Source organism: Quercus suber, unplaced genomic scaffold (genome assembly GCF_002906115.3).
Source record: "Quercus suber isolate HL8 unplaced genomic scaffold, Cork oak 2.0 scaffold_281, whole genome shotgun sequence".
In the NCBI taxonomy this organism is placed as follows: Eukaryota; Viridiplantae; Streptophyta; class Magnoliopsida; order Fagales; family Fagaceae; genus Quercus; species Quercus suber.
The window spans coordinates 451916-465130 of NW_027069737.1; the positions used below are offsets into that span (position 1 = coordinate 451916).

Genomic DNA, 13215 nt, shown 5'->3' on the forward strand with positions numbered 1-13215 from the left:
TCAGCATTGTTTGACAAGCCAGAAATTCATACTTGTCTCTCGGAAGTTGAGCGACCTTTTGAAGAGCACAAGCAGTTTGATGGAGATTGGAGACATGGAAAATTAATTAATATGATCCTTTCCATTTGCCTCAATGACATGGAAAATTTTCCTTTCCATTTAATTAAAATTGAACCATTTCATGATTCATATTAGATATTAAAGGTGTATTCAATGTCACATTAAATATAAGAGATAAAACGAAGTTAATTCTATATGAAAATACAAAGCCTCTAACACAAAGGCTTTTGTTAACGGGTGCTGGATAGCACCGGTTAAGTCTACATGATTGAGGATTTTACTAAATTAGCCCTACTTTAATTGGGAAATCAAGAAAAACAACAACATAAAAAATAACAAATATTACATGCTTTTACTTAAATAACCTTTCAACCATTTTTACCATCTCCTTTTTATCTCTCCCCTATCCTTATCTTTTGATTTTTCCCCCCTTCCTACATGGCTGTCTCAGGCGCAACATGAAGGTAACGTCAACCATTTGTTATTTATTTAATAATAATAATAATAATAATAAAAAATTATTATTATTATTATTATTATTTAGCCTCCAAAAAAAATAACTTTTTAAAAAAGAAATAAGACTCCTAAATTCAATTATTCATGAGATGGGACATTTAAAGGAAAAATTTATCTAAAAAAAAATAAGATTACATAGATAAAATTAGTGGCATAGTAAAAAAAATAAAAAATAAAATAAACTTATATATATAATCTCTTATAAACATACATGGCTTTGGTTGGATTTGGTCAATTGGTTATACTTATGTATGTTCAATCTCTTGTAAGCACTCTCTTTTCAATATAAATTATTAAAATTCACATAATATGCCTAAACATATTCCAAATTTCTAGATTCATCAAAACCAATTCTCAAAAATAAATCAAACTTAAAATTAAAATAAGAGTAACAAAATAAACTTAAAAATATGGTGGGTTGCTTTGAGTGAGACGAATTGAAAAAATTATCAATTCAAACTTGACACAACTTAAGACTTAGTTTACATCCTTCCTATGTATTTCTTTTACTTTGTCTTTAAATTGTAACTAGAAAAAAGAATCTTGCATTTTCTCTTATATATGATCATTTGTTTAACAAATAAACCAAAAGTAAGCCAAATTTAAGCTTGACTATTCAACGAGCTAAGCTCAAACATAATAATATATTAGTGAATAAGCTCATGAACATGATAAAAGTTTTATAGTTTATTATAATTAATAATTCCATTCGTAGTAAAATTCATTGATTTGTGAAGGGGTAAAAATAGGTAGTCAATGGTTTTACTATATATGAGAAAGGCTAAAGTGTAAAATACACCCCTAAAATTTGGGGTCTTTTAATTTTTCTCCTTAAAGTAGGGCTAATTTAGTAAGACGACTAAGATCGTGCATTTTCAGGATTGTATGTAGGATCAGTAAAATTTAATTGATCCTACATTCATGAAAGATCCTACTAAAAACCCAAATTTGCTTTAGGTTGGTTTAAAAAAAAAAAAAAAAAAAACCTAACTAACCTAATGGATAGAAATAATCCAATGGGCCTTAAACAATGTTGAAGTGTTGAAAATACCTCTATGTAAACTAAAAATATCAAAAACAAATTTCACTTTAAATTACAAACTTATTCCATACAGTCTTAGTTATGTGGGATCAAAAAATGATTATCTTCCTAAGTATTTATTTATTATATGTTTATGTTGTTAGAAATGAGATAATTGTATTCTTTTGAGCTTAGCTATTTTGTGTCACTATAAAATAATCATTTAAATTTACTAATTTGTTTCGTTAGGATAGATGCATCAATTGATGGAATTGGAATTAAATCTTTTTTACGCAATTTTTTTTTCTTTCTAAAAAATGTATGATCTTACTAGCCACAATTCCACCAACCTCCTATAATCCTATTCAGGATTCTGATTTTGACAACATTTCCTAGCATGTCCATGACATTTGGGGTTTAAATCCTCTCTCAACCCAGTCAACTACATTTTTGCCCCTCTTTTTGTAACGTTGAACATGAACATTTTAGATAATCGTTGGCATTTGACTCTGTTTCAACCAACTTAATAATATTTTCTTATTTTTTTGGTTCACGTTGTTCATAACTTTTTTATTTTCGTGTTTTTTTTTTCTTTTCTTCTTATTTTTTTTTTGGCCCACCTTTTGTTTTTTTCATCTTTTTATTTTTCTGTTTCTTCTATTCAGTGCTCATCTCACTTTTTGTCTTCTATCTTTTGTTTTTATCAATTTCTTCCATAATTAACTTCTCGTTCAAAAAAAAAAAAAAAAAAAAAAAAAAAAAAAAAAAAAAAAAAAAATTTTTTTTCACCAGTTTTGGATTTAGCGTTTGCTTTTCAAAATAATAACTTAAAAAAAGTGAAGTGTTCACATATAATTTTTTTAAATAAATAAGTGTAACAAAAATTGTGTTGTCTTTAGTTTTATTTAATAGGGATATAATTGTAAATTTATATCAACTTCATTTTTTTATAGTTTTCCATCTCTCCACTTTTCTACTCTCCCAACTAAACACATATGAGAGAAAACAAAATTTTTTCTATCCTCTCACTTTTTATCCTCTCCCCTTTTTTTGTCCTCTCACTTTTCCATCTCTCCAACCAAATGGACCCTTAATAGTGTGGGCTTAGGAATCGTCCCCCTTAACCCTTTAGCCTACCTCGTCCATGTTTGAGGGAATAGTTAAGCACTCAAATAGTCAACCAGCTTGGTTCTTCAATTTTACTATTTCTTTTATTCTAAAAAATTTCTCTTTAATTTATATTCATGGAAGAATATATGTTACCGATTAAAACTCTTAAAATAGATATTGATAATCACAGTGAAATACCATATCAAAACCTCAAAAAAACAAAATAACTATCATAAACTTTATCAAAAAATACATGCAATAAAATCAGCGCCTTACAAAGAATAAGAAAATTAAATACAAAAAAATGTTAATTCAAGAACCTACTTTCAAATTATTAGGGAGACTTCTTCTAGCCATATGTATACATTATGCAAATATAAACATAACGCAATTTTTTTTAGAAGCATATAACACAACTAAAAACCTATAAATAATAATTTAAATTTAATATAGGAATATAATCAAAATTATTCATGTGGGGCACGTGGGCCTGATAGCCTCAGCCTGTCGTGTAGTAGGCCCAAGGCCCGCGCCGAGGAAGGATGACCATCCAAGGCTAAATTAGGGAGAGACTTTTTTTTGGATCCATGCCGAGGACCTCTTCGTCCTCGGCATACTAAGGATAATTTTGGGAAGGGACAAGCTCAGAGCAAGCTGTCATCTCTACACTTAATGCATTCACCTAATCCCTCTGGTCGCATTAATGGGGATGCAACCCCTTAGCAGGGCGACGTTGGTCAGTGTGAACCACTTGAGTGTTGATAAGGCCTCTGATATGACAGACGGTCAGAAGAAAGGCGAATGGATGATCAACAGATGGAAGAACGAGATAGGACAATGAAGACTATATAAAGAGGAGCGAGTAAAGTAAGAGGGAGGGGGGGGGGGGAAGGAAAAGGCCACCTCGGCAGGCCGAGGAGCATCCCCCAGTTGTAAATGGTTTTAAGTATTTTTTTTTTCAATAAAAGAGAGTTCATGCTTCGTGAACGCCGGCCAGCACCTAAACTTTCGATCCACTCTCTACAAATTTATTGTTTGGGCTTGTTGGGCTGAAAACCCATTCTTACTCTGGGTCCAATCCAAATTGAGTCCCTACAATTCATAATCTAAAATTAAGAAACTAATACAAATCATAAATTAAGATATAAATGTAGAAAAAGAACAAAGAATGTGCTTGTTTGTTTCCTCTATCACTTTGAGAGATGAGAGTGTAAGTATGTAACGAAGTCCAGAACCAATTATTGTAGAAGAGAACAAATGAGCCGAATTCATGAATTTAAGTACGCATGAGAGAAGTTTTTATTAATTTGTTAGAAGTTGAAAAAAATAGCTTAAACAAAATGAAAAAAATAATAATGAAGAAAGAATGCTTACTGGCATTGTCAATTGCCATAGGATTTAGGCATTCACATATGGACATTTAAACCAGAATGGCTTACATGCTATAGCAATGGCCTGAAACACTCCTTTTTAATTGTTTTGTAGGGATCTTCAGCTGCAGAATGTGAAGATCATTGTTGCAGATATTAGCGTAATCGAAATGGAAGCATCCTATGACCGAATATTTTCCATCGAAATGTTTGAGGTCTTTTTTTTCTTTTTCTTTTTTGTTATTTTTTTTTATTTAAAGCTGTGCCATAGATTAGACTTGGCGTTTATTGTTGGAATGGTTCAAGAATTAGTCTCACCCTTTGACACAGCCTATGAAGAACTATGAGGATCTACTGAAGAAGATATCCAAGTGGTTGAAAGAGGACAGCTTTCTCTTTATTCATCATTTCTGCCATAAAGCATTTGCTTACCACTTTTGAGTATATTGACTTTATTTAAAAAAAATAAAAAACCTTGACAGTGAATAAGTCTACATTGCCACTTCTGGTTTTGGGATTATTCAAGATATAATTTCCAGTACCTGTAGATGTTCTTTTATAGAATGACTTCGGAAATTGAACCCTTACACGTAATAGTAATGACAGTCTCCTGCCAACTTTTTAAGTAGGACATAAATGAAGATGACTGGATTACTGGATTGCTAGATACTTCTTTTCTGGAGGTACAATGCCTTCAGCAAATCTGCTTCTTTATTTTCAGGTGAGTTCCATAGACTTTGCCTTCTCAAACTTGTGACATCTATTCCCGTAATGTACTGAATTTTTTGATCATAGAATGCAGTCTACCATCATATGATCATTCATCATACTAAAACCATGAGGTATTATAGAGTTAGTTTCACCTGTCAATGACTTCTTGGCTATGGTTTTCATGCAGGATGATTTTTCTGTTGTTAATCATTGGCTTGTGAATGGCAAGCACTATGCACAGACAAGGTAAGGATGAACACTAGGTAATACTAAAGCTGATTTGATTTTTTAGGATATCAGGGTGCGCTAGGTTAGGAAGCTTAATTTTCTAACCAGAAGTTCTGAACTTTGATAGTGATTATTCCGTTTCTAGTTTATATTGCTGTCTATCTCAGACCCCGGGACACAAAAATAAAATAAAATAAAATAAAATAAAATAAAATAAAATACTGAGAACATTTTGTTTTGCAGTGAAGAGTGGTTGAAAAGAATGGACAAGAACTTGTCTTCAATAAAGCCAATTATGGAATCAACCTATGGCAAGGATTCTGCTGTGAAGTGGACTGTCTACTGGAGAACATTCTTCATCGCTGTTGCAGAGCTCTTTGGATACAATGATGGAGAAGAATGGATGGTTGCGCATTTCTTATTCAAAAAGAAATAAAAGCAGAAGCCAAAGCTTCTTCCTAATTGATTTTCAATTTTTTGTCAGACTTTCCATTTTAAGATGGTATCAAGGAATCAATCTACTATCATTTTGAATAAGTGACACTTTTTTTGAGTGGAAATACTCATTAGTGAGTTTTACATGTGGAGTTATTTCAAGGATGTTCAAGTGACAATTATCACTGATATAAGCATAAATTGATGCTACGGTTCTTATATTGTTCAGAATCATTTTGTGTTTTGAGTTTTGTTCTACCTTACATTGTTATGTTACCAACTGTTTTTTGTGACATGCTAGCTTATATAAGTCTAGGAAAGCCATGCTGATCATGGAAATTGGAGGTGAGGTTGTACTCTCAGTACCATGTATTTGTATTTGTATTTGTACTCTGCTTTTCTTTCGTTTTTCTTTTTTCCCTGGCCGTGAGATTCATTGCAATAGGCTGATTTTGGGCCAAGGTGGAAACCAATATTCAAGCTATGTGAAATAATATCTACCACGCTGACAGAATAAAAAACTTTCAAACGTGATATACTGCTGCCAATGGTATACAGACTGTTTAATGATGCCACTACATTGATTTCCACTAAAACATGTGGAACCTTAACTTAACAGATCATACGGGGACTTGAAATCATTCTACCACTCATCAAAACACATTATCAAAGTGGTTTTGGTTTGAAGCACACCATCACCAGACAGGGGAAGCCCCAGTAACTTGGTCAACTGGATCCATTTCTGAGTTATAAAAAGAACTGAACATATAAGCATTGAGAGTTGAAAAATCAAAGAGCAAAAGCAAGGAACGGAAAGAAGGGTGGCAAAAATTATAACTAGTTAGTTAATGATCAAAGAGGTGCAAAAAAGAATTCCACGTAACAAACTACAGCCACTGAACAGCTTAGATTAGCAAATGAGTGTTCTTTTTCTATAGCAAATTAGCAGGAACCAAAGGTACTTACTTTGATTTGCTGTCAATTCACCCTTGACAAGCCCTATGTTACATCTCTTCTTTCATCTCCACAAATAAGCATAAGCACTTTAATTTCTCTGGACAAAAAAACATCACTGTTATTACCAGCCAATCATCCACTATAATTGCAGCATAAATCGTAATCTGAACCTATTGCTTTTGAGTTTGGTGATCTTTCAGAAATAAGCACACAAGAAGTTGTTCGTACAGTTTAAATGGGGTTATTTGCGATACTATCCTCTGCTAGGCATTACATTAAATTCAACTACTTAAAAGATTTATTGGTCAATACAATCATGATTAAATTTAATTAGAAAACTTAACATTCAACACTTAAATTACTTCTTCTCAAAAAAAGAAATGCACTTAAATAGTTAAATTACTTTATCTAAATTTTATTGAACTATTATAAAGGTCGAGATGCTCTAGGCGGTGTCAGTGAGATGCAATTCATTATGACTTAATGACTATTTCACTATTAATTTGAGTGCACTATTTTTTCAATAAAACTTCAGGAACTGTCATAATGAAAGGCAGTTATGCAGACAAGAAGCTCCAATCAGATCATAGAAGATGAGAGATAATAAGACTTAACAAATAAAAGGCATGGGAAGAGTAGCAGAAATGAAGCTTCCACTACCACCTACAATACAAGTGGTCAGTCATGCACTCATGCTGGTGGAAGGTATCAGACATGGACTTCAAGTTTATAAAGACACTCATAGTGGGAAAGACACCCATTGACCTGCATCTAGAAGTTCAAATCCAATAGCAGCAATATTAGCAACCTAAGGGTGCTTTTGATCTGAAAAGTGCCTATCTCCTAGCCATAGTGCCGCTGCCTGATTCTCCTTTTCCGGGCAAATGGATTTGGAAGCTAGATACCTTGCTCAGGATCCAAACTTTTATCTGGAAATGTATGCACCAGATTATAGGAGTTGAAGATTGCCTAGCAGCTAGGGGAATGCAGATTGATACCTCCTGCCCCCTCTGCCAATGCAGGTCTGAATCCATCATGCATGCCCTTCGCGATTGCCATATTGTTAGAACAACCTGGCACCAACTGGGAATATATCATACAAATACCTCAATCTTCTCTGCCAACCTTCAAGATTGGCTCACTTCTAACTGCAAAGCTGTGGGTTACCATGCTCCAGGACAACCTCCTGGGAATCAAATTTTCATGTTCGCTATCTGGCTGATATGGAAAAACAGAAATCAGCTGGTGTTCAAAAGCAAGAGCTTGAATTGAAGCATCGCAGTGGACATTATTAACTGAGCCTTAGAGTACACCCACTGTGCTTGCAAGCTGCTGGTGGCCAAACGCATGGTTATGAAGAGAATTCGATGATAAAAGCCTAGTAATAGTTGGATGAAGCTCAACACAGATGGATCATCCCTTGGGAACCCAGGCGTGGCTGGAGGAGGAGGCCTCATAAGAGATGAGAATGGAAACTGGGTTGTGGGGTTAGGAGAATCGGGATAGCAAATAGCTTCATGGCAGAGCTCTGGGCTCTCCGAGATGGCCTTCTATTATGTCTGCAGTTTAATATTCAAGCTATTATAATTGAGTTAGATGCTAGAGCTATAGTTGATGCATTCAATCATCAATCAAACTCTAACACTATTATTTTCTCTATTATGGATGATTGCGGGCAATTGGTTACCCAGATTCCCCAATCGAGTTTTAGACATGTCTTCAGAGAAGCCAACAGAAGTGTGGACTGTCTAGCTAGTTTAGGACCTAACTTAAGAGTCTGATTTTGTGTTGTTTTCTAGTCCGCCTGTGGACTTAATTTCTATTTTGGAGGCAGACTGCCGTGGGATGTACTTTAACAGGCCATGTCCTGAACCTGTGTTTGCTCTTTAGTTTTAATGAATTTTCCATTTCTACCAAAAAAAAAAAAAAAAAAATACTAGCAATTACTAATACAAGTATACAACTTACAACTGCAAATTTCTGGACTAGCCAAGCATGGAACCTCTTCTGCTATATTTGTATTTTACTCAATCCTATATGTTGATTTGAAGGTCTCAAACTACACCAATCAAATGGCTGACTTAAAGTTATAAATTTTTTCTGTAGAGTGTTTAACTTGTATAATGTGAAGGGATCCTCTACCACATAACACCATGCATGAACCAAATTCATTGAAAGACATTTATTAGAATTGTTGAAGGGAAGTGCATGACAGGAATAGGGCTCGGATTCGGAATGTGGTTCAACTAAACATTTATCCTATGAAGTTGCTGCCCAGTTGTTGATAATTAAAGACCATGGGATGGGGTCTCTCATTGTTCATGAAGTCCCTCATATCGGACCAAACTTAGAAGCAAGTTGTAGCTATTAATTACAGCGCAAAAGTTAGGCACCGTCCTCGGTATTGGCCAATGAATCATATGGTTGAAGTAAACTATTGTTGGGAAAATATAACACTGTTTAATTTCACTTCATTGGTCAATTAATACAGCCATGTAGTTAAAAAATTCAATTGAGGAACTTGAGTTGAGTTACAACACTTGTACAATAGGTTTTGGCCTGAATCGTATTGTATGCCACAAGCATGAAAGGATAGGCCTAGAAAAGAATAGCAGCAGACATGATTATGAAAGATAAGGTAGTTTCAATAAAAATAACAAAGAATGTTGTTGTTGTTGTTATAGTTGGATGAAATGAATAGGTAAAATAAAATGTAAATCCAGATGAGAAGAAAATTAATTACCTTTATTTTATTAGTGAGGTGGTCCGTTAAGTGGGTTTGGGGATTCGTTGACATTGACAAAGGTATCAGCTTCCAAGAATCGACTTAGATGCTTTCTTTGTGATTGTGAGTCTCAAAACAAAGTTGACTCACCACTCTAATTGATATTCGCTTTTTATTTTCAATTTCGACTTTCAACTAGTATTTTCTATTATTCCTATGTTTTCCGTTTTAGTAGTTACTTACGCCAGGACCAGAAGGACGGCGGCTTTGTCCACAAAAGCTTAGCTGGGCTGGGGAACTCTACCTTGGACTTGGAGTGGACTGGCAAACACATGGGAATGGGATCGATTCATGTCAAAACGGGTCATTCTATTTCTAACCAGATTCTAACCTATATATGTTTACAGTCTAAAATGTTACTATAAACTATGATTTTTTTTTTTTTTTTTCACAAATAAGATAACGAATTTCTTCTAAAAAAAAATTAATAATAACAAAACAACTCAAAAAATAAAAATAACAATAAACAACATTTCGGGAAAACAAAAACAAAAACACTTAATTAAATAAAACTTAAATAATACATAAATTCTTAAATTTACCACTTTCGAAATTGAAATCCTCTAGCCTTGACTTTGTGAAGATAGAACATGTGACTATGTTATGAGGCAAAAATGACTTAAAAAACAGATGAAATAAAGTAAGAAGTGAAAGTGTGAAACATGTTTAGACAAATAAAAAGAGGAAAAAACAAAACAAATCACCAACAAAAAGAAAAATGCACAGGATAATTAAACCGCTTTGAAAAACAAGTTATCTATGTAACCCATGAGTCAACTCAACTCAACCAATAATTTCAATGGATCGAGTATGGATTGACCCATTTTTCATGGGCCCAACATCCATACTTAAATTTATATTTTTGCATCAAGGTCGGTGAATTATCAGGTTTGGGTTTATTTTGACAGGTCTAACTCCATCGACATGGTGACTAATTCTTATGGAACTAACTCTAGGTATTGCTTAGACCTGGTTCGAAAAAGGCTTTTTTTTTTTTTTTTCAATTTGAGAAGGGTTAGAAAAAGGCTTTAATTTTTTTTGAAAAAATTACATTTTTTTACACTACAGTTTAGAGTTCTAGCAAATTAAATGTTTTAATTTCATAAGTAATAAATTGAACTCTAAAGTCTTAAAAAGTAACAAATCAAACCTCATAATTTCAAAAGTAACACATTAAAGGTTGAGGTTTCATAATGAATTTTAACAAATAAAACACTATTTTTTGCACGTAAATGGTACGACGTTTAATTTATTACATTTAAACCTCAAGTTTTAAATTGTTACTTTTGAAATTACAAGGCATAATTTGTTAATTTTTGAAAATTTGGAGTTTAATTAGTTACTTTATAAATTATAAAGTTTAATTTATTATACTTCTTACATTATTGGGCTTAATTAAATGTAGATTTTTTTATTAAAAAAAAAAGTTAATAGTTGGTGTAAGGACCTAATTAGAGTTCCTAGCCCAAAAGGTGGATGAATTTAGGCCCAAAAAACTCAAAACAATGAATTTTTTGAGAATGAGTTGAAAAATTGGGCTTTAGTTAATCATGTAACAAATAAGGCAGATCTTGATGACAAAAGGATAAAATTGAACAAGTTTAAACTGAAGAAAAATGTCCTTGACAAAGTCCGAGGAGGCTGGTTCTTCTATATTGCTCTTAAGTCTTATTACAAGTGTGGTTTCTAATTGTTACAATATTTCTCTCTTGATTTTCCAATCCCCTTTCTCACGAGGTCTCTTACATTATATATATCTCCCTTTTAGTAATCTTGACCCTCCATTTGTTGATTATCCAAGCCACTACTTGAGTGCTTGTCCCATCGGACACCCTCTCTGGCCCTCTGTGAGTTGGGATAACCAAGACAGCACTGTTCAGGGGTTTTCTCGACATAAATGCGGTCAGAGAGTTAGCTACAGAGCATTTAATGCGGTGGTAGCAGCTTTCCCTTAGATATTTTTGAGTTCCTATCCCTCTTGTACGTTTATGATGCACGTCCCTATCACTGGAACTTCTTGGAAGGTCACCTTGATTATTAGGACTTACATTTGAGCTGTGCTTAGCCTATTCGAGGAGATATTACTCCTCAGACCACCTTCCCATTCGTACCTCATTCATGAGATTCTAAGCGTGACCCATCTACTACCATTTATTTGTCCTTAGATCACCACGCTCTCGGCCAGAGCCTAAGGCCTAATATATGAGTTGGGCCCTTAACCCTACAGTTGGTTTTTTTTTTTTTTTAAGAAAAAAAAAAGAAAAAAGAAAAACACTCTCACATGCCCCATCTATTAGTATTAGGAATACAGCATGACATGAAACATCAATAAATTTGAAAAGAGTAATGATTTACACATAGTGTGTATATACACACATGCTGAAATCATGTTTTCAAAACATGATTTTTAGTATTTCTATTTCATAAGATATGTGTAACAAAAATTGGCATTCATGAAAATTAAAGACACAAAATAGTAGGTGGAAACATCCACACGGTTTTGCTTTGGCTACGAAGAATCAATTCATGTGAAATAATAGAATTGACGATTTCTTATTAATGAAGTTCACAAAAAGTATTGCTTGCTTACTGTTAACAATATAAAGTGAGAGAAAGACTGAATAATCTGTATATTGATGTATATAAAATAATGTATAAAAGAGAGCCTTGTATAGGCTAGGTATGTGTGTAGTACAAGTAATATGAGTGCAGTACAAGAAATGTATACTGGGCTAAGCCCAATGGGCTAATCTAGCCTAATCTATACACTAACATCCCCCCTTAAACTCGAGGTGGCAAGGAGGAAGCCAACTGGAGTTTGGATACAAGATCTCGAAGACGACTAGGTGGGTGAGACTTGGTGAAGATATCAGCAGGTTGGTCAGCAGAGAAGATGGAGAACAACTTGAGATTGCCTTTCTTGAGATGCTGGCGAGTGATGTGGTAGTCGATCTCAATGTGCTTGGTGCGTTCGTGGAAGACATCATTATGAGCAATGTAGATAGCACTATGATTGTCACAATAAAGAGGAGTAGCAGTGGGCTATAAAGCATCCATGTCAGCCAAGAGCCAGCGAAGCCAGACAAGCTCGCAGGTGGTGTCAGTAAGGGCACAATACTTAGCCTCAGTACTAGAACGGGAAACAACATCCTGCTTCTTGCTACGCCACGAGACAAGAGAAGTACCCAATAGGAAACAGAAACCTGTGATAGAACATCGATCAGTCGGATCACCTGCCCAGTCTGCATCTGAATAAGCATAAAGCTCAAGAAAAGACCGAGAGGAGTAGTGTAGACCATGATAAAGTGTGCCCTTGACATATCAGAGAATTCGAAGAATAGCAGCATAGTGAACAGAATAAGGGGCATCCATGAACTTACTAACCATACCTACGGCATGTGAAATATCCGGACGAGTAACAGTGAGATAGATCAGACTTCTAACCAATTGACGATAGCGAGTAGCATCAGATATAGGTTCACCATCCAAGGGTGTGAGTTTTGCATTATATTCCAATGGAGTGGAAACAGTCTTGTTGTCGGTGATTCCGGCTTTGGAGAGAAGATCAAAAGCATATTTAGCTTGGGAAAGATACTATCCATCAGAGGATGAGGTAACCTCAAGCCCAAGAAAATAACTGAGAGTGCCCAGATCTTTCATCTCAAAATGCTGACTAAGGAAGTGCTGAAGAGAGTGGATACCTGCAGAATCATCTCCAGTAATAATCATATCATCAACATAAAGAAGAATAAGAGTGATACCAGCAGAGGATCTTCGGACAAAGAGAGCAGTGTCATGAGGACTCGAAGTGAAACCCTGCTGAGCAACAACTGAGCTAAACTTTTCAAACCAAGCTCGAGGAGCCTGCTTGTGGCCATAAAAAGCATAGCGAAGGCAACAAACTTAACTGCCTAAGTATGGATAGCCAGGGGGTGGTTGCATGTATACTTCTTCTTGGAGGTCTCCATAGAGGAAAGCATTCTTCACATCCATTTGATAAAGAGGCCAACGGCGAACAGCAG

General features: G+C 34.5%; 1 protein-coding gene across 1 annotated transcript; it reads left to right on the plus strand.

The window, feature by feature from the left end:
* Window positions 1-3909: 3909 nt before the first annotated feature.
* On the plus strand, window positions 3910-5682 carry LOC112019911 ((S)-coclaurine N-methyltransferase). Its single transcript, XM_065781859.1, is given in 7 exon segments — window positions 3910-3917; window positions 4193-4292; window positions 4408-4518; window positions 4707-4733; window positions 4736-4798; window positions 4976-5034; window positions 5260-5682. Coding segments are annotated over 7 exon segments (561 nt in total). The 3' UTR covers window positions 5453-5682.
* Window positions 5683-13215: the final 7533 nt, after the last annotated feature.